The following is a 22,173-nucleotide window of genomic DNA, read 5'->3' as shown; positions in this document are numbered from 1 at the left end:
GTCCATCCTGCCACTCTAGATATAGGCCTACTTATGTAAGTAAATCATTAGACGTAGGTATGTTTAGAATAAATTATTGCTGAATTTACATCACATTAAAATACGTTACTTTATGGACACTCTAAACATTGAAATTCTGGCTAGATAGCTAATGCGCAAAATAACCGAATATTATAGTCAAAAATCTTATTTCGATACCGCAAAAACAACATTTACAATTCCGCACAATTCATCTGATAACGTAATACCAAATTTATTGTAACCCATTCTGTACTGGTGAAGATGGCGCTGATGAATGTGTGTTCGATGTTCGGTTTAGATGGCGCTGAACAGAGGCGGAGGTTCGATATTTACCGTATCTGATCGGTTCGATGTCTCCATAACCACAATTGAAAGGAAGTATTGTTATACGAAGGAAGTGTTACTATTGGAAGTGCTGGCTGTGATAGGAAGTGGATTTAAAGTAAAATGTCATTTATAAAAGCGGTCACAAATCGTGGCGTGGAATGCATTGTTAAGGACAATTTCAAACATAGAAAACTGCGTAAAATGAGTACGGGAAATATTTAGTGGAGATGCACGAAAATAAATATATCGCAATTTTACAGACTAATGCAGAAGTTAGTGAAATTATATATATATATATATATATATATATATATATATAAAAGATACTTGCATGATCATGAAAATAAAAGCATTGGCTACGGCTATTGAATCACATATTTTGCGGGCAAATTGTCAAAGAAAAGCGTGTGAAAAAAAAATACGAACAGAATTATCGAGGTCAGATACTTTTAATAATCAGAGAATGGAGACAGTCAAACTTCGATTAGCATTGTACAGAGCCCGGAGGAAACAGATGCCCACTTACCCTCGCAATGTAAATGAGACAGAACTGTTAAACAGTTTAAATAATCTAACAAATCGAGGCGAAAGATTCTGTTTCGTAGACATCGAAAATAAGTCAGTAATTTTTATTTGTGAACGAAATTTGCAGTTTCTGTGTAGTAAAACGCATAATATATTAGCGGATGGACCATTCTACGTTTCACCAAAACACTTTTATCAGGTTTATACTATACACACATATACTGCATTGGGGTAGGTCCAAGTTGATTTTTGTTTACTGTTGTCGAAAACTGTATCAGCTTACGAATGCATGTGGAAACGTATTCATGATTTGTGTGGTGATGATTTTAATCCTGAAACCATAATTTTAGATTTTGAAGTTGCTGCTCATAATGCAGTCAAAAAAGCTTTTCCTAACATAACCATTAGGCTGCAGTTTTCATTTATGCCTGACGTTGTATAGGAAGATACTCGGCCTGGTACTTCGCTCTGAATATACCAATCCTAATTCCGAAGTAGGAAAGTTCCTGAAATATATGTTTGGTATAAAATATGTATCTCCAAGCACAGTAGGGGATGCGTTTGCTGAGTTGCATAGTATTGCTCCTAATCACAATGAGTTAACGAGATTCCTAGACTATATACTTGAAAACTATGTAAGTGAAGATGATAAATTCTCTCCTGAATTGTGGGCCAGTGTACCAACAGATGAAATCAGAACAACAAATGGGGCGGAATCGTTCCATCGTCATTTGAAACGACAATTTTACAATCTCATCCCTCTATCCATGAATTTACTTAAGTGTTAAATCAACTGCAGAGTGAAACGTATCTTTCTTTCTACGTCTGCGTTATAACAGAAAAACAAACGGACGTCACCAAGATAATCATCGTGTTGAAACTGAACTATGGAGGAATTATCATTACTGGAGTATGTTAAAAGAAATTGCACTTCGGTTCCAGCCCATCGTACTGTAGACAAACGGTATACCGGGACAATCACTGGACAGTGTGCTTTAAAAGGAAGTTCTTGTACCTATATTAATTTTATTTAAGGATCTATTAATTTAGTTTGCGCATTTCCAATCCGTTGTTTTGCGGGAAAGAAAGTGTGGAATTTGTCGGATTAGCAATACCTATTTGCGTAAAAGCAAGCCGCCAGAAATTCTTTACGAGTAGGACCTTCAAGATTTATTGTTAGCAGTGAAAACTCTTTTTACTGAAAGGCGGTTTCTAATTTCAGTTTTTAGAAGATTCATGCAACTAAATCCTTGCCCACAATTTACAGTATGCGATGGAATTGTATAAATCAATTAGAAGAAATTGTTCACTTAACTTGCATGAATTGCACCAACTCTTTGAAGTCCATTCCTGAACATCTATCGCTCAATGTCTTTTTGAACATTATCCATGCCATTAGAATTTAATTTAAATTCAGATTAGTTCATACACATCTCTGATTTAATTTTCTTCGTTACCATCTTCGTTTTTGATGTCTAATGTGGTTGACGCATTTTTGCACATTTGTATTGAAAGTCATATAGGGAACGAATGTTTAAGTGCGAAAAATTATCATGCTGTTGTGTTGCGAACTGTTTACAGGGAACTGAAAATTTGTTTTCTGTGTCACAAGGTGAAATAAATAAAGAAAATGAAAGAAGTGATTATAAATATGAAAAGGAGCGATCCACTACCTAAGCGAGCATTACATTAATAGTGATATTAGTGAATGACATTCTTGGTATTTCTTTTTCAATATTTGGGCCGTAAAATGTTTTTCTAAAACTAATCTAGAATTTAAGTTGTTACAGCAATGATATTTCTACACTAAACAAATGAAAATGTTGTATTAATGAGGAAAAATGTTAAATTTCACAATCTTCTCCCTTTAAAATTAAGTATTTCTGAATTAAATCCTAATTTCTATTTGCCAAAATGCCATAATATTGTTGTTAGAGTTATGAATTCATTCTTCAGAACAAGATTTTATTATTTGGCCTGAAAATACAAAGAAAGGCGGTAGAAATCCTATTAAATGCGGAAGCCGAAATGTGGGCACCAGGAATGCAGCTGGAAATGTTTGGATTTATTATTATTATTATTTTTTTTTTAAATTTTCAACATTGTTGTTTTCATTTATTACTTGTAATTTATTAAGTTCATGTTGCTGTAATACCTATAATTGTAATGTGTATGAAGTCATGTATTGAACACTTAAATGTATATTTAAGCTGGAATAATCATTATTAAATGAAGTTTTTTTTTACATTAGTAAATTGACTGACAATAATGTTCCAAGTATATGAAGATCCTTTTGAAGTGTTTGTCGTTCAATTTAAAAATACCTGAATTTTACTTTAAATATTCCTATGCCAAGCGCGTTGAAATGGAATAACAATGGCGGCCGAATCGGTGATTGCGCTACTCTGCTATATCCAAGGTCTCTGGATAATCGTTGTAATGTTCATTGTTGTCATATAACCATTCATTTCTCAAGCCATTAAATTTTCAAAAAACAAGGATATGGGCTCAGAAAATGTATACCATGAGACATCAATTCATCCAGAACAAGTTCCAATATGGTGTGCAATATCCGGTGAGAGGATCATAGGCAAATTTTCTCTTAAGAAACTGTACTACTGACGTGCACAAGAACATTTTTATGAACTTCGTGGAGCGGCTAGACGACATCGAACTTACGCAGGTAGATTTCAACAGAATGGCGCCACATGTTACACCTCTAATAAATCCGTGGTAGATATTATCAGGAGGATTTTGTTACTTCTAATAGTTTGTAGCCTTCAAGGTCACCAGACTTGATGTTAGCGGATTATTTTTGTTAGAGCTATCTCAAAGAACGGTACTACGGAAACAGACCACGAACTATCTAGGATCTCCGGACAAACATCACAGCCGAAATAAACAATATTGGCGTAGACATGTTAAGGCGTGTATCTGCCAACGTGATGAAACGGGCAAGAATGTGTATCCAGGAGAAGGGAGGACATTTACAGCACATCTTATAACTGTAAGTTATTTTCCCAGAATTTACCTCTCATTTACACTTGGTTATGTTAGTATTCTGCTATTCAGTCAAACAATAGACCTATTTAAAGAGTGGGATATCTACTGAAACAGTATATTTATTGTCCTACGTATCTGCTGAAACATTGAAAGTATATTTCTGCTTATAATTATCTGTTTATAGGTGAACTCAAATTATATATAGGGTAAACTAGGGTCTGTTGGACAGTCGGGCATGTTGGACACTGTACTTTAAAGTGTTACCACGCCACTTGTGAGCACCACATTCAGCTAGAAGTCAATGACGGAAGTGGCTACTTCTAGCAGAATGTGGTGCCCACAAGTGGCGTGGTAACACGTTAAAGTACAGTGTCCAACATGCCCGACTGTCCAACAGACCCTAGTTTACCCTATTTAAGAATTTTGTCCTGTTCTACAAGATATTACCTAAAATAATACTTGTTCTGATAATTGCTATATTTCCCTTAAAAACCATTGTCTTTGTTCTATTGACGTTATACTTCATACTTATTACTGTAACTCACAAATGTATTTTGTGGTTCATTGTCATTTTGCTTCATTAAAACCTGGTCATCTACAAATAGCACCATTTTAATAATAAAATTACGAACGGTCTCAATTTTTCGGTGGTCCTACTGTTTCATTTTCTAAGAATATCGTCCATATTAAGAATAGAATAGATGAAGGGAATATAAATCTAATAATAATAATAATAATAATAATAATAATAATAATAATAATAATAATAATAATAATAATAATAATAATAATAATAAAACTCATCCCTCGGTTCATTGGACAAATTATTAAGTGTCTATGATGGCTGGATAGATTTTATTACTTTATCAACAGAGGCAAGAATGATACTATTTGTTTAAGACATTGTCATTATTTTTTAATTGATGGTGCTCTTTATTGAAAATTATACCACAAATGCACAATAATTCCTCATTATTTATATTTATCCACTTTGTTAATTTTTACCTTTTTTCTGGGCTTAGAGAGAACTTGGACATACCGTACTTAGTTGCAATAGTTGACTTAACTGCATCGCCTTTTTTTTATATTATTTTCACAAACATCATGCTTGTTGCAATATGTTCATTATAAAATTATTAGCACCTACCGGTATATAAAATCCACGTTCTCGGTATTGCTCAACATGAGAAGTCGCACTAATTTCTCTAATCTTTCCAGGTTTAATCCTTAATAGCTAACACTACTACATCAGCTGGCCAGACGTACCGTATTAACCAGGACAGTCAGTCTCTCTCTCTGCCTTCCTCTCTCTCTCTCTCTCTCTCTCTCTTTTGAGTCTCTGTCTCGGATTTTTTTGAAGATGAAACGGGAATCCAGCAGGCAGAAAAATTCCAAGAAAATAATAATAAGTTAACTCTGAATCGGCAAGGAAATCTAACAGCCTTATTTATTTAACAGTTATAGAAATAACTGAAACGCCAATCTTTAATTATTCTTCCACCAGACTTCTGAAATACAGTTATTATTGATTGTGACTTCATGTCATGAATTAATGAATATATAATACAAATTTCATTTGCAAGGTCCCAATTTTTTTAACTTTAACAAATTTACATTTTTTCAACAAAAATTAAAAATAATGATTAGATTTCTAATTTATCGCCAGAGAACACAATTCTCTCAAAAACAGTCAGAATTATAAAAAAATTCACGAAAATATAATGTTGCAAACGACTTTAAAACTATATCATATGCATATAGACTGAGGCATTCTTAATTAAAAACAAACAACATTCTGAGTAATGGGTACATTATAGTGGAAGAACGACTTGGCTACGTCCGGATTGATTCCAAAATCTGCTTGAAAGAAGTCGTGTTGATTTCCGTTCTCAGTTTGACCGAAACTCTGCAAAACGTTTGAAGTCTAAAAATAAGAAATCTGAAATAGACTTTTAAAATGTATACAGTATTTGATTTACCTGTTCTTCCACAGGATGAAGTGATAGACTGTTTCACTTTCGATCTCATGGCTCCTAAGCTCTTAATTAGAAGCTGGACGAGAATTCTGATTACACACTGAATAACCTATCTTCATCGAAGAAAATTGTGTTTCCATCGGTAATGTTGGCGAAATTTAGTTTAGGTACGGATTGCACTACAAATTGTTGTGAAGCGTTACACAGGACGTTGAATTCGGGATTCTATTCACCTCAACCGAACATTTTTCATATTACTGAGTTCCTAAAAGAAATTCAATGTACCACTTATGTAAAGCTTGGAAGCAAGGAAAAGAGCAGCAATAGAAAAAAAGAAAGAGCAGTATATTGAAGAACAAATAAGAAATTACTAGTGGAGTAATTAGTCATTTTGAATATTTAAAGTCCTTGTGCTAGAAGTACCTCACCAACATTAAGTGAAGATTTTTAATAGTTGTTTAGTTCTAACTTTATTGACAAAGATCGAGATTTTATTGAAAAAATTCACACTTTTTAACCATTACCTAATTACAAGAAATTGTGTAAACTAATTGTTACTTTGTAAGTAGGGAGTCTTAAGTATATTATATAAAACGGGAAGGAAAATGTGGGAATCAACTCGGATTTAACCAATACTGGATCCATTCAATGACTGTTAATCAACTGGAATATCACACACCAAGGACAACTTCGATAACTGGGAATCAATTCAGACGTTTCAGAATGAAATTGGCTGCAGCGAACGACTTGTATGTATAGGATAATTAAACATACTCATGGAATTTCTAGCCGTTTTACGAGGACTTCTATGGAAACAGAAGACATTCAGTACCAATGTACAGAATAAATTAATATTTATTTTCCTATTGAACTAAAAGAAGGCTTGTGTATTCAAAGATTAATACCAGCCTAAACATTAATGAATTACTATTTTATTTCACATTTAACTTTCAGAAAAGATTTTTGTTATTCAAGCCGCAACAATACTATCGGAAATGTTAACCACTGCCTTCTTGCTTGTCAATATAGTAAAAATCCTCCATGCATAAATCTTTCAACCAATGTCATACCGTGGAAACCAAAGGATGAAGCTGTAAAATATCTTGGAGTGCACTTAGATCGCCGTCTATCATGGAAACATCACATCAACAACAAACTTAAATTGGCCTACTCAAGATTCACTAAATTATATCCGCTCTTCAACAAGAAATCGTCTCTAAAGCTACAAAATTGCATGCTACTTTACACATCTCTATTACGACCTCTTCTGCTTTATGCCTGTCCTGTCTGGGGAGGAGCTGCAGTAAGTGAAATTAAATACATCCAGTCATTTCAAAATGAAGTCCTACGAATTTCACTCAATTCTCCTTGGTTTGTTCGTAACAGCCAACTACACAGAGAAACTGGTATTGACACAATCAAACAGTTTATTCATTCACAAGCTAAGAAGTTCTATAACAACGTAGAAAATGTTCCAGGCGCCATCCACTACTCTCTCGGAAGGAAGTTCACATTCCCCACCAGGATCAAGAGCCGACTTCAAATGGACCTCGTATTATAATCAAAATTTATCATCACACCAACCTATGTAAATAATTATTAATTTACAATTATTTTTGTTAATTGAGGAGCCCAATCTAGGCTGCCCTAATTCAGTGTCATGTATTGTATTTATATTTTATTTAGAAATGATCTGTATAGCACTAAATGCGCTGATCGATCAATAAATTATTAAAAAAAAATATATATATATATATATATATATATATATATATATATATATAGTAAAGAAGAATGGAAATCCCATGCATATTTTTTAATTACTGTCTGCATATATATATATATATATATATATATATATATATAATTTTATGAATGGGCAAAACTGTGGGAAAAGGTAGGAGAAAAATTGGCTCTACACGATCTATTGTAATAAGGAAATGCACGTGTGTAACATACTTTTCTAGGTAACAACACTACAATTAAGAGAATAATGCCTACAATGTTATCTATGAGCCATTCAGGACATTGTCCTTTCAAAAATATTGGAAATGAAAATGAAGTGTGCTGTAATAATTGTGAAATAAAAATAAAAGACAGGTTAATTGATTAATAGCAACAATGTTAATAGTTCATTTTAATAATGTCTTTCCTTTTCCATAACGATTACAGCGGATGAAATTAATAATATAATATGTACAAGATGTTGTTAATTTTATTTTTACCTAGAGTATGTACATATGTATTAGGTATACTGTACAATATATTCAAAGAGCGTGTGAAATGTTTTTCATTTGACAATTTAATTGTTTTGATAGTGTCTTTTCTACTAAATTTATTTGCTTCTTTTGTCTCGTGGTCTTATTCCAATCTTTTTTAATGAAATCTGCACATTTTTCAGCAATCATGATAATACCTGCATTCAGATTTCCGCTTAAAACTGTTGGCATTATTGAGGCATCTGCAACCCTTAGTCTTTTGATTCCATGAACACGTAGTTGAGAGTCTACTACGGCCGAACTGTCATTGCTTGGTCCCATTTTGCAAGTCCCCGCAGGATGATATAGAGACAAAGTGTAGTTTTTGGCCAGGCAGATCCAGTAAGGATCTGTTCCGAATTCGTAATGCTCGCAAAGTTTCCGAGGTGTTTTGTCTAGCACGTATCCTGCATTTGTTAAAGATTTTGTTTTTGAAAGGCTAGATCCTGAATTTAGAGAATCTATTATGGCGTCAATATCTCTTGGATCTTTGAAATAATTTGGGTAAATCAAAGGATCTTCAAATGGATCTTTGGATTTAATCTTAATCGTGCCTCTGCTATATGGTCTGACAAGGGCTCCTTGATAGTAGACTAGGTTATAATAAGATAAAGGTCTGGTCATATTGATGGTGCAGTTATTGGGATCATCAGAAACTATATTTGTGTATGTAAAGTATTGTATATCAGGATAATCTTCATTTGCAGGGATATATCTCGATTTGATGTATCCTTCAAGTTGATTAACTCCAGTTCCAGATATTGGACCTGTCCTATTAGCTTCGGTGTATTTCGAAATATCACTCTTAATTTCCTCTTCGGAAGGTATAATACGTGAGCTCTCGTTCAAATGGAATATGATTCCTGATGTACTAACATGATCTTGAAGATTTTCTCCAACTTGTAAATCCTTTATAACTTTGATACCTAGGTCTTGAAGAAGTTTTTGAGGACCTACTCCTGAATACATCAGTATCTGAGGTGAGTTGACAGTCCCTCCGCTGACAATGACTTCCTTTGAAGCTAAAACTCTACCTTTAATTGTTCTATTGAGCTCGTGAGCATATTCTATACCATAAGCGGTGTTGTTTTCGGAATGAATGAGTACCTTTGTAACTCTTACGTTCGTGATGACTTTCAGGTTTGGTCTAACGTATCGGACAGGCTCAAGGAATGCCCTGTTCACGCTCCTGCGTTCTCCATTTCGTTGAGTGCCTTGAATAATCATGATTCCCGTTACTTGATCAGAATTGAAATCAACTTGACTGTATCCGAGCTCCTCGTAAGCCTTTATCAAAGTGTAAACGTTCTTGTCTTGATATGGAAACCTTTCTACGTCGAGATAACCTCCCACACTGTGATATTTTGTATCGTTAGCAATGTCGGCATCCAAGTTGTTCTCAGATTTCTTGAATACAGGAAGTACATCTTTGAAAGACCAACCAGGGTTCCCTAATAAAAAGAGAGAAAAGTTTTAAAAATGGTTAGTCACCAATTGAAGTTTCATAAGAGTGAATGCACTGAAAAAATCACATCAACAGAATGAGCGACAAGAGATTTCCAAAAGCAATTTTAAATTACCGACCGAGAGGAAGAAGAGCCATTGGCAGACCTCAAAAGAGATAGATATAAAACAAGACCGCAATAGCCTACTCGGCCTATTACTTGTCAGGAGATCATTGTTTTTGTTGTTGTTGATGTTGATGATGATGATGATGATGATGATGATAATGATGACCAGGCTTCGAGACTTCGGACCCAATAGAGCAGTTCAGTGGGAAATCCGCATAACGGCGTACTGAGTATAGTGGTAAAGCGTACAGTGGGTTGGGGTACTGTAGAATGGATGCCAACAAATACCCAAAGGAAAACGCTCTGGATTTGAAGGTTCTGACGAATAATTTGGTTTTCATACAAACTGTGTCTGAAACTATTACACGGTTAGAAAAGTCAGAGCAAGAGACGCCGGAAGCCCTCAAATTAATTTAGAAAATGATGCAGAGAATTAATGAGACATCCAGTACACCGGTTACTGAACGTATAAAACAGAAGTGGAAATCAATTTTATGTAAAAATAACGGATATGGAACATTGTGTAACATAAACAGCAAATTAGTGGACATAGAGTCACCCGACAGTAAAGGACTGTCTCTTAGAGATTGCAATGATGTTAGGTTTTTTCGTTTTGCTCCTATCACGTCATGCGACGTAGAGCACAGCTTTCTACAGTACAAACTTTGGAAGATAACCGAAAAAGATTTACGTTTGAGACACTGAGAATGTATCTTGTAGTACAATGCATTTCGGTACTGTAACTGCACTTCGTAAAGACGACCAATAGAATAAATGAAAAAATTAAAATTGCTGCATGCTTATTTCCACCATTAACACTGTGTATAATTAAACACAAATGTTTATAAAAGACAGGAGAATAAATGCTTTTCACATTCTTTTAACATTATCATTTTGTAATGTATATGTACTTTCAGAATGTACATATATGCGTTTCCCCATACTACCGTACTCTATTCTAAATAGCAACGTTGTTACCTCAACACATCTCTATCTTTCACTACGTGCAGCGAGTCAACAACCTATAGTGCATGCACAGTAAACTTATTGTATTGGGTCCAAAGTCTCGAAGCCTGATGATGACAGTAAATTCAGGGGTAATTCAATATTAATACTCTGAAAAACTAAATACCAAACAGAAAGTCTTCCTTGATATGTTTTACAAATAGCAAACTCCCTCGTATATAAATTTCAACAATAATGCAGTATTATTTATAGATAATCGGAATTTATATAAGTAATTATTACAATATAAATAACCCTCTCTGCTAAATGTTGGGTTGAAATCGTGTTGTGTATAGACTAAAGAAGAGCGGAGACCTAGGATATGCAGGTATGTATCAATACAATCTCGCTTTCATCAGTTTCATCGATGCTAAATAACCTAGTATTTGATACAGAGTAGTTAAATAACCAACTAAAATAACCTCCGGGAAAGGACTAGAACTCATTTTGACAGGAGGTTGAGTGGATTCTTAGGCCATTCTGGAAAAATCTCGCCACCACCGGGTTTGAAGCTGTGTCTTCCAGTGTGTAGCCAGTTCGTCTACCAACTGTAAGGCCTAAAAGTATTTAGTAAAAAGTATACAAAGTGTCTCAGAAGGAATCTACAATAATTCTGGATATTGTAGTTTCGGCTAACTTGGATCAATTTAACCTGATATATCTATGTCCGAAGTCTAATGGTTGAGGAGAAATTAAGGGGAGAAATACTGGAACTTCTTGCGGTTCTGTGTACTACATTGGCGTGTTACGCCAGATGTTTTGCTCACGGCAGCATTTTGGCACCAGAAAGCCTGTGCAACACACAACTGGAATGCAAGTTAACTTTATATTTAATTCTTGTATTCGCATTATGAATATGCAGACATGATTATTGATTTTGGAATGGCAATGCATTGCCTGCTGGTGAGGAATACAGACTTCTTTTTCCCAATCGAAGGGTTCCATCTAACTTTGTGTTTTCCCGTATTTACCAAATGTTATCTGAAACTGGCAAGCTACCAAGTGTTTCATAGAGGTCGGAAAGGGAACCGATACCGGTACCTGACATGAATTTACAATTCATTGAATCCATAAGAAGGACAACCTTAGTCATTTATTTTGCATAATTACTTTATTTTCTTACTGAGCTTGTAATTAATTATGAAACAAACTTATTGCAACAACTATCGCATAGAGAGAGATCTAAACCAAGCTCATCAGGTTGATCACGAAAAGAGGGCCATTTATGAACCTTGTATTCTCTACCTTAGTGCCAAGTATAACATCCCTCTCTTCAATTGGTCAGTGAGAGGTTTATTTTTTGGTGCTCGGAGTTCTTTAGCAAAATTTACACATAATTTTTTTAAACAATTATCAATATCATCTTTTGAAATTAAAAAAAATCATCTCGCAAATTCTTAAAGATTCCCTGCAGATTATACAATTCCATTTATACCACTCAGAAGTATCAATTAAGGTTATGATAATTTTAAATAAACTCTTTTATTTATAAGTATAATTTTATAGTTATTTTCTAAGATTTTATTTTATAATTGGTAATCAATGGTGCTTAATTATTACGCTTTATTTTTGTACAATATTCATATTTATTTAATTATATTTATTTGCTATTAATTTCCGGATCCTCGTGGTCATCCTTAATTAAGGCCGGACGAGTTATTTCTCTCTCTCTCTCTCTGCAGCATTTTCAATAATGTATTATAGGCCTATCACAATGTTGTAAACGTAGAATTGCCTCTCTCGATTTACATGTTAATCCATCAATAACTTCCCAACTATTACATTTGGGACACGGGTATATCAGATATATCAGGCTAAATCCATGTACTTCTACACAAATACATTATTCTGAACTACTCTAATTTCCTCCTGAGACACACTGTATGTGTAGGACCTATATATTGTCATTTATAAAGACATTTAAGGACTATGTAGTGTAATTTATAAATACATTTAGGGCCTAAATATTCTTATAAGTAATACTCTACAGCTCGCACAACTCTAACAATTGATGCTCTTGAACAGTCTGCCGGTCTCTCTTTTTCATAATTGGATGTACAGAAGTGTCAAACTACCACTATTTGCTCTTTCGAAAATCCAGCTGAATCTGCACCCACATTCTACCACACCAGCATTGGAAACTCAGACTAATCTTCTATACCTCTCCACCATTATAACTGCACCCTCCGTACTACTCGTACTTGTATCAATGTCACGTCTGCTCCTAGTTTGAACATACTGGTAATATTTCAGCGATCACCCCTGTATATTATATGAAGTAACTTGGTCCAAATCGGTACGACACATCGTAGAAATTCCTTAACTAATCTTCATTCCATACAAAAAGACTCCAAATATAAACAAATTCAAGTGTTTGAAGCCTTCCTGTTGGCTGTAAGACAATGAAACACTCTATGGCGCCTAGAACGCAACGTTAATTATTTTCCTGTCTGAACGTTCAACGTGTTATTTATTTTTCAAGTATTAATGGTAAATTTGCTGTCTTTCTGGACACGAGAAGGAATATAATACGAATTATACAGTTGGAAAACTAAATAAATAGAGGTTAGCATGAAAGAATGTGATGTGGGTGGAGTTACTAAGGCACCAATGACAATGAGGCGTGATAACATAACAAGGAGGTTACGTAATTTACGTATGGCTGCTCCGCCTTTCAAAACCCTAACCCAAATTCTTAGATGAGAACAGTGGTGGTTGTCAATGAATTTCTGTTTGCTCATTGTATTGTATTAGAATATGGTATTGGTGCTGTGCTGTGTTAAATTGCGTGTTGTTAACTTGTTGCGACATATCTACAGTTATAGTGTGAGCTATAATGACTCAGTTGCCAGTAACTCAAGCCTCGAATATCATAAGGGGAAACCTTTTAGAAAAGTCCGTTCGCTAACGTGGACGCTTCCTAATATAAGCTCTTTTTTTTTTTCTAAAAATCCCGCATGCTTTATGTTAGGTTGTTAGTTTAAATTTATTATCTTTTATGTCACGTTATCTGTTATTGGCACACACATTGATGCATGCCTCTTTTTTCGGCGCGAATACAGGACCAATAAGCGTTGGGGGCCGTGAAAGGGTTTTACGTTGTGTTTGATGATATGCAGTGACTTTTTGTATGGAATGAGGATGTCATACTGCACCGGCGTCCAAGCAATGTTGAATCTGTGCCTTTAGCTGCTCTTGCTGACACCACTGTCAGCCTCTGAAAGTACAGCATAATAAAATTTAAAATTAATTCACCTAGTGCCGCCCAGTGATCGTAGTCCCGACGGTTTCCCCTGTTGTAGATCATACTGTTGAAGACCGTTGTACCCCCAAGGGCCTTGCCCCGCGGCCAGGGACAAGGGCTACCTCCACACACTTCTTCTTGCGGCTGGGTCTGGAAGTCCCAGTCAATTCTGCTATGATAAGCGTAGTCGCGGAACGCAGGGACGTCGATTTCGAGAGGTTCCTCTCCACCAGCTTCCAGAAGCAGAATATTCCACTCATCTATTTCTGACAACCTGCATCAGACAGATACCGAGTAAGATACTGACTTCGTATTCAAATAATATCGTTCAGTGAGTCTGTTACGTGAAGTGTCGTCGCTGCACATAAGGAAACAATGTTTAAGCCTGTGTAAAATATATTGTTAGTATCATCCTACAAATTTATCTCAAATGGTGCCCTTTAACAACTACTTTTTCACACAAAGTATTTTAAATAATCTGAGATTTCGAACACTTCTTTCAAGCAGTGAATTCGAAAGGACTGATTTCTTGCACTATGACCACTATTCGCTTACAAGAATTGAACTTAAGTAGCTAATTATATAGGGTGTTTAAAAATCAATATTTTGAGAGTTGGTAGTTTCGTCAAAAAAAAAAAAGAAAAGAAATGATAAAAATCATGATTTGTAAAATTAATATCCTTCGAGATATGAGTACTTGTTCATAGACATCATAGGAGATCCCAATGTGATTTCCATTAAAAGAAATGTTCAATATTCTGAGAGGTGGTATTAGTCATCAAAATAAAAAAAAATTCTAATGAACTGGGATCCTTTAATTAATATATCCCGAAATATGAGTATTTGTTCATGAACGTCATATAAGATGCTCAATATGATTTCCATAAAAGAACATTGAATATTATGAGAGGAGGTAGTATTCATCAAAACAAAAATGTCCAATAAACATGGGTCGTAAAATTAAACTTTGTGCGAAACTAGAGCTTCGAAATTGATATTGTAAGAACAGCAGTGATATGAGTTTCTTGCTTTATTCCTATTGGATATAAAGTATCGTATTGGAAACGCAGTAATAAAAAAGGATAACAATATGTCATTTGCTAAGATGCAAGGCAGAAGGAAGTGTTATATCTGATTATGTTAAAGAACAAGTATTCATATCTTCGAAAATATTAATTTTAAGATCCATATTTATTAGACTTTTTGTCTTATTTTAATTAATACTACCAAAACTCAGAGTATTGGATGATCATTTTTAAAATTAAAATCGCATTAAGCATTTTATATGATGTTGATGAACCAGTACTAATACCTAGGAAGATAATTATTACTTTAAGGAATCATGTTTATTAAACTGTTTTATGAATATGTGTGTGTGTACCCAATGTCTACCCACTTCACTTGTGTGATTCGAGTTCCACTTATTGCGTATAGATGGCAGGACTGTGACCCATTTTCAAGTTGCATAGCACTTCACCGGGCCGCGCTATGCATGATGTGTGTTAGTGGAGAGTTATGTCGTGCACTAGGGTGAGTATATGTGTAAGTGTTCGTATAAGTGTAGTGTAGGGAATGGATGAGGATGATAAAGATGAGGAAGGTAGAATGGGAAACCCGGTGCCGGCACGTAGCCTACTTCTGTCGAAGAGCACCAAAGGGACCGCCAGGCTTAATGTCCCCATCCGGCGGACGAATCACTATCAAGAGTGACATATGGCTTTTCTTCATATGCACTGCGGAGAGATTTGGTATTTAACCCAGGCATATTGGTGCACAATATAGTGATTATAAATTGTGCACTGGCACCTCTTGTAGTCCCGAAGTAGAAATTTTATACGAAAATTCCTGATTCCAACGGGATTGGAACTCGGGTCGGCTAGTCTGGTGGCAGACGCACTACCATCAGCTAATATTACACCTCAAAACATTGAATGCTTTCCTTTTAAAACCCTGTAAATAACATAGGATCAAGCTCGAGCTTTGGTGTTGCCAGACAGATGAACTATTACTTTCTGTGTAATACTCACGGTCAAGCACCGATGTCTATCTAGTAATGCCTAAAGCGATGTACTAGGGTACTGTATTTATGCACCCAAGATTAGCCTGTAATCTGACGCCTGCTGGGAAATTGCCTGTTGTGCCTTCGAATTTTGTGGCTTCTACTCCAAATCATAAAAAGTATTTGTGTCAGAATAAATATATAGTCTATACACACCTGTTGGCTAGAACGCATCCTGCAGATCCTCCGCCGACAATAATGAAGTCGAACTTCTCTTCGTTCCTTAGTTTATTAGGTGAGGACACGTCCTCGACGCTCTGCTTGTTCACGTACGAGCTAACTAAAGCCCACAGAGTGTACAGAGTCTTCACGTTCGGACATGTCCCCATTGTAACACCTCTGCACTGTAATTAAAATTAATTGGTATTATTGTTTGTTGTTTAATGAACTGTCTGAAGACAGGTCTGAACCCCACAAGTGGTATCACGAAGGCACCACTTATGAGGCAACTAGGCCAAGAGTAATGGGGTCGGGTGGTCAGTTCCTTTAACCCTCCATTGCATACAGTACATCGCCGAATAGCTACATATTATACTAGTCAGACTTTAGATGCATAAAAACAATTGTTCTTCTTCTGACACATATCGTCAAGTGAGATGTACTGTCTCAAATAGATGTAAGTTACATATCAGCCAGAACCTTAGTCAGAGGTATAATTGCTATTAATTAAAGTTTATTCAAGATTCGTTTTCAAGAGAAATTTTTTGGGAGATTCAAAATCAAATTATGTAAAAAGTATAATAATAATAATAATAATAATAATAATAATAATAAAAGCATTATAACAACCAAAATAAACATTCCAAAACAAAAAAACTAAAGTCTTAGCTTTTAAAGGATAAGATACATTCTGATCTTAGTAAAGCCTTTGACTGCGCAGACCATGAAATCTTTAAAAGATGCATTATAGTAGAATTCATTATATTAGATCTTATTCAAGTAATAGGTAACAGTGTGTTATTAGAGGAATTAATAGTTCTGACGTAGGAAAAGTAAATTGTAGAGTACCACAAGGCTTCATCTTGGAACTAGTTATTAAAGATCTAATAAAAATTATATAGTTGTTTTTAATATTGCCTATGCAGACGATACCACTTTTTGTAAATAGTCAAAATACTCTAAGAGAATTTAAAAGGAATCCAAAGTTTTTACTTCGACAGGCAAAAAAAATTGATTTTTCCGAATTGAAATTTTGTTAAATGAAATTAAGATTGAACCTATTATTTTTAATTAGAAACCTCAAAGTTGACAAATCAAATATTTTTTGGACAGGAAATGTCACATTGTAAGTACTATTAAACACAAATGTACTTATGATGGCAAATTGAATTCTGAGACTCGCGTTACACTGCCTCAGCTGGTGCGCGACCCCCTAAATCGTGCCTTAAATCCTCCCCCCCCGTATCGCTAGATGACGTCACCCGCTCCAACTCAAGGTTATGGTGGATACATTGATTCTTCGTCTGTCAGTCACCCTATACTTCATTCGAATTTGTCGTGTAGTATAGAAATAAATTTATAGGCGCTTTACGTTAAATTACTAGATCCTGTCACATAACGTTCACAAAATTTGCAGAATAGTTTATTGTTTTAAATGATATACAAACGATCAAATTCTAAAATACGTGCTCATTATTTTGTACACACTGTACTTGTTCTACTTTTCGGCTTATCTCTGCAAGAAATGTGCACGAACTGCTGATTGACACACTTGAACACAACTGCACTGTTTAGTTGTTTGTACTCTGGCGGCGCAAGTACTGTGCTGGTTCTGAAATAAGTTTGCAACAAGATGCGTGTAATTTTCATTGACTGAACTACACTCCTGCTTGATCAGTGCAGTTTCTCGGTTCAAGTTCACAACTAATTTGACTGTATATACAATATTTCAGCATTAGTTTATAGTACTCCAAATCTCTTACCCTGATAATGAAGCTATTAATACACGTACATTGTAATGCAAAAGAACAATTTAAATTTTATGAAGATAATACTAATGACATTCATTATTATAGTACTACGAATGATAGCAGATTTTATATACAGTTTCTAAATGGTGATTTTCCGTAACAGCTAATAAGCATCATATTCTAGCTTTTGAAGTATATAATTATCTTCCAGTACAAGTACGTAGGATGAATGTAGAGGATTTTGATAGAATTAGACATAAGTGTGTGGTGGATATAGCATTTTATAAAATTATAATCATTTTAAGACTTTATTTTCATATTTTTAGTTTAATGAACTACCCCATTATCTTCTGGCCTAGTTCCCCCATGAGTGATGCCTTATTGGTGTTACTTATGAGATTCAAACCTGTGTTCGGACAGTTTACTAAACAGCAGTTTAATTAATTATAGAGACCACCATGTCATTGCTAATTTCTTTTGCTAAACGACAACAAATACCAATAAAAATATCAATATATATATATATATACATATAAACAGTGCCCATGTAACGGGAAAGTACTAAAAAAATCCTATAGGCATCAGAAGATGCTAAAATGTCATGGCAAAATAGTGCTCATGTAACGGGAAAATTACTAAAAGGATTCTATAGGCATCTGAATATGCTAAAACGTCATGGCAAAACAGTGCTCATGTAACGGGAAAATTACTAAAAGAATTCTATAGGCATCAGAAGATGCTAAAATGTCATGGCAAAACAGTGCTCATGTAACGGGAAAATTACTAAAAGAATTCTATAGGCATCAGAAGATGTTAAAATGTCATGGCAACTATTATGGCGTTTAAAAACTGGCTCACAGTGAATAAACGTGTCATCTGACATAATATGGAACGAAATGCTCACACTTTTGCATCTGTAGTGCTCACTCACACGAATTTACAACACTGTAGGATATTTCTACAATAAAACCATTGTCATGAACCAGCTTTAGAATAATGAGTAGACATTCTGAAATGTATTTTAGTGATATTTGAAATAATTAAGTAAGATTTAATACAAGATTATATTTCAGTTTCATGTACACATATTTGATGTTATGTAGACATTCAAAATTACTACAGAATTTCGCGTATGCACTCTACAATAATTGGCTTTGAAATAAATGATTGTGTCTGAGATGACAGGAACATAGAGCTTCCATGACAAAAAATAATGCCAACTTAATATTACGTTTATTACCATTTTTTTTAACGAACGGCAATTAAAGTAATCACTGAGCACTAACGGGTTGAAGTTGGGCGAAAAGGAGATTAAAAACGACACTGGTTAGTAATCCTTTCCCAGTCTGTTGTAATATATCCTTCCATTTTCTCCAGAATAAAAGCACTGCATATAAAATATAATTTCACTCGAATGTAACGATAGATTTATATTTCTGTAACTTGTACCGGTATGTATTTTTCTGTATGTAATTTGATCCTGGTTGAGTGGAAGAGAAAGCCTGATGACTTAACTCTGCCAAGAAAAGTAAAACTATTATTATTATTATTATTATTATTATTATTATTATTATTATTATTTATTAATTAATTAAATTCTAGTGCAAAATAACACAAAATTATTCTAGGGGAGTAGAAGATCTCATATCGTACTAAAATAAGTATGAAAACTGAACGGAGTAAGCGTCTCCATCAGATTGACTTTCTAATAACAATAAAGGAAGTAATAGACTCATAGAAGAATTATTAAATTTGACTTGTTCTGTTTAGTTACCTGAAGTATAATTAAAGTTGTCCATAATGAAATATATTTTGTTTATTTATGCTATACTTTATTTCGTATAGATTTTATCTCTAAGAGTTCTGAAGTTTTGCGTTAGATAAACCAACTGGTAGTCAAACGACAGTTGTTATAAATACATCTTAAAAATATAGTAACATTGACATCCTGGACTGTACAGCGAAAATTAAGAATTCATTATAAAAGTCGAAATCTTCATCTCTTTTAATATATAAGAAATAATTAAGGTCATTGTCATAGAAGACTTTAACCTCTACTTTGATATGTTTGATATATTGGGCTACACACACACACACACACACACACACACACACACACACATATATATATATATATATATATATATATATATATATATATACGTATGACAAGCACCTTAGGTTTTGCATAGAAGAGCACATATTTCACGTTTGCTAATCTTGATGTCCTGTGATATAAAGTGTTGTAAGACAAATAATTATTATGGTAGTAGAGGAGATGTCATATTACACTAACTTTCATATTTGTGGTATTCAATTTAATGTATCATAATAACTACATTCTTCATAGAAAGCTATAGATCTATTCTTTCCTAATTATATCTTTGTGTTCCTGTTATATACTGTATCGTAATGATAGATAGATAGAATAATCAGTACATTCATAATAAATTATCATAATTTTTTAAAATATTTTAGAGCTAAAGTTATCTTTATGATTCTCAAGAAATTACCATTGCATCAACTTACATGTTAGTAATTGTGAAAAATATTTTGTACACTTGAATAGAAAATAATATTCTCATAAAATTTACAAATAGTTTAATAATTACGTATGCGCCTTAAATTTACTCACATGTGATAAAAGCTTTGAACAATAAGTTCGGAGAAGTAGGAACAGTTTATATATTGCACGCAAAATGAGCGATGTTGCTTTATATCTGAGGAAAAATGTATATTCTCTTACGTCACATGATATCATTCATATGTCACCATTGGTTGCTGTTATCTGTTTTCTTTTTGTGTCCTGACTAATTACCGCCTCCAAATGAAGTAAACAATTTCAGCGCATATCACAAATTTTCAAGAACATTTTTTATCGGTTTTTGTGCATGACAAGTATCCGCCTCTACGAAATAATAATCATATCAGCTATTTGTCTCTACCAGTCATGTTCAAATTTGGAAGCTATCACGTGGCGTTTACATAACGCTGAGCCTTCATCATGACTATGTAATACATAATAATTGCAATGAAGAAGCATACACCAAAACGGGGAATTTCAGTCCTACACCGACTTTCGTTGCCCCGCCTCTGGAATACTTTACCTAGTGACGTCAGGGATTGCCGGACACTGTCACAGTTTAAAAGTAAATTAGAAAAGTATGTTTTATCTCACGATATCCGGTTCTGACGAGTTGCTAGATTTATGCCGAAGTTTTTATCTTTAGTATTTTGGCAATAATTTCCTTTTGTTAGATTAACCTTTTCTCTTGTCTTTGTGCCAGGATACTAGAACAGCTTATTGTCCGTTAGTTATAGTGAGGGTCACATAAAAACAGTTCATAAACAGCAAATATTGCCGTCTTGTCAGTGTTGCCAACTGTTACCAGATATCACACGATCCTTCGTACTAAATTACTTTGTTTTAGTTACCGTACTTTATGCTGGAAGGTTATTCTAAATAATTCAATAATTTGTAACATATTTTCGAAGGCAAACTATATGAGAAAGGGATCAACATGTCAAGTATTTTGTCTGGCAATACGAAATTCATTGGTTTGACAAAACAATTAACTCACCAGACCTAACCTAAAAATGTATTTTGTTTGACCACATGAAATTATTATTACTAACTCCGTAAAATTTAACTGATTATAATCTTGAATTATAACCACAACGCAACACATAAAATAAATATTATGTATTAATATTAATACGGGTATTAGTTAATTATTAGTATGTTCAAATTTCACTAGTTTTCAGTAACCGTCTCAGAAATCTAGTACAATTTCAATTTCATGGAACGCCAGTACCGGCAAATACTGTCGATATTTGTCTCGGTTGCCAACATAATAATTAAAAAATCACTATCATTTCTAGTATTTCTCAGTATCGAAATTCGAAACGAAGTTGGCAAAAGAAAATTCAACCTGTAAACTAGAAAATCATCACAATCCACTAGCATATGTAGTAACGGGGGAAAAATGGTTAGGTTTCACCCTTAGGGTATGAAGTAAGCTGACCCGGAGTATAATAACAATTATGCTGAGTTACACAGTTATTTTGTGTCTGTATTTGTTGTACATGTTTTCACTTCTTGTTTGTTCTTTCTTTTTTTTTTTTTGCATCATTGAATATGTTAGACTAATTTTTACTATTTTCAATTTGTATTTGTACGATCAGTTGTTTTTTATGTCATATTCATTCTGTCACTCGTTATTACTGTAGATTAATTGCATTGATGTATAATTTTTCTTGTAGTTGTATTGTAT

General features: G+C 34.1%; 1 protein-coding gene across 2 annotated transcripts; it reads right to left on the bottom strand.

Moving 5' to 3' along the window:
- Positions 1–7,953: 7,953 nt before the first annotated feature.
- On the bottom strand, positions 7,954–20,634 carry LOC138693974 (glucose dehydrogenase [FAD, quinone]-like). 2 transcript variants are annotated; one of them, XM_069817718.1, is made up of 4 exons: positions 20,535–20,634; positions 16,146–16,333; positions 13,942–14,204; positions 7,954–9,561 (listed from the first exon to the last, which is right to left on the bottom strand). In XM_069817718.1, the coding sequence occupies exons 2-4, from the start codon at positions 16,316–16,318 to the stop codon at positions 8,120–8,122; spliced, it is 1,878 nt and encodes a 625-aa protein (XP_069673819.1). In that variant the 5' UTR covers positions 16,319–16,333; positions 20,535–20,634; the 3' UTR covers positions 7,954–8,119. The 2 variants fall into 2 exon arrangements, with proteins under 2 accessions (XP_069673819.1, XP_069673820.1); XM_069817719.1 differs by having other exon boundaries at positions 20,429–20,563.
- Between the last annotated feature and the right edge of the window lie 1,539 nt (positions 20,635–22,173).

Source organism: Periplaneta americana, unplaced genomic scaffold (assembly GCF_040183065.1).
Source record: "Periplaneta americana isolate PAMFEO1 unplaced genomic scaffold, P.americana_PAMFEO1_priV1 scaffold_32, whole genome shotgun sequence".
Taxonomy (NCBI): domain Eukaryota; kingdom Metazoa; phylum Arthropoda; class Insecta; order Blattodea; family Blattidae; genus Periplaneta; species Periplaneta americana.
Note: the sequence above shows the minus strand (reverse complement) of the source record. Positions and strands in the feature narration are given on the sequence as shown.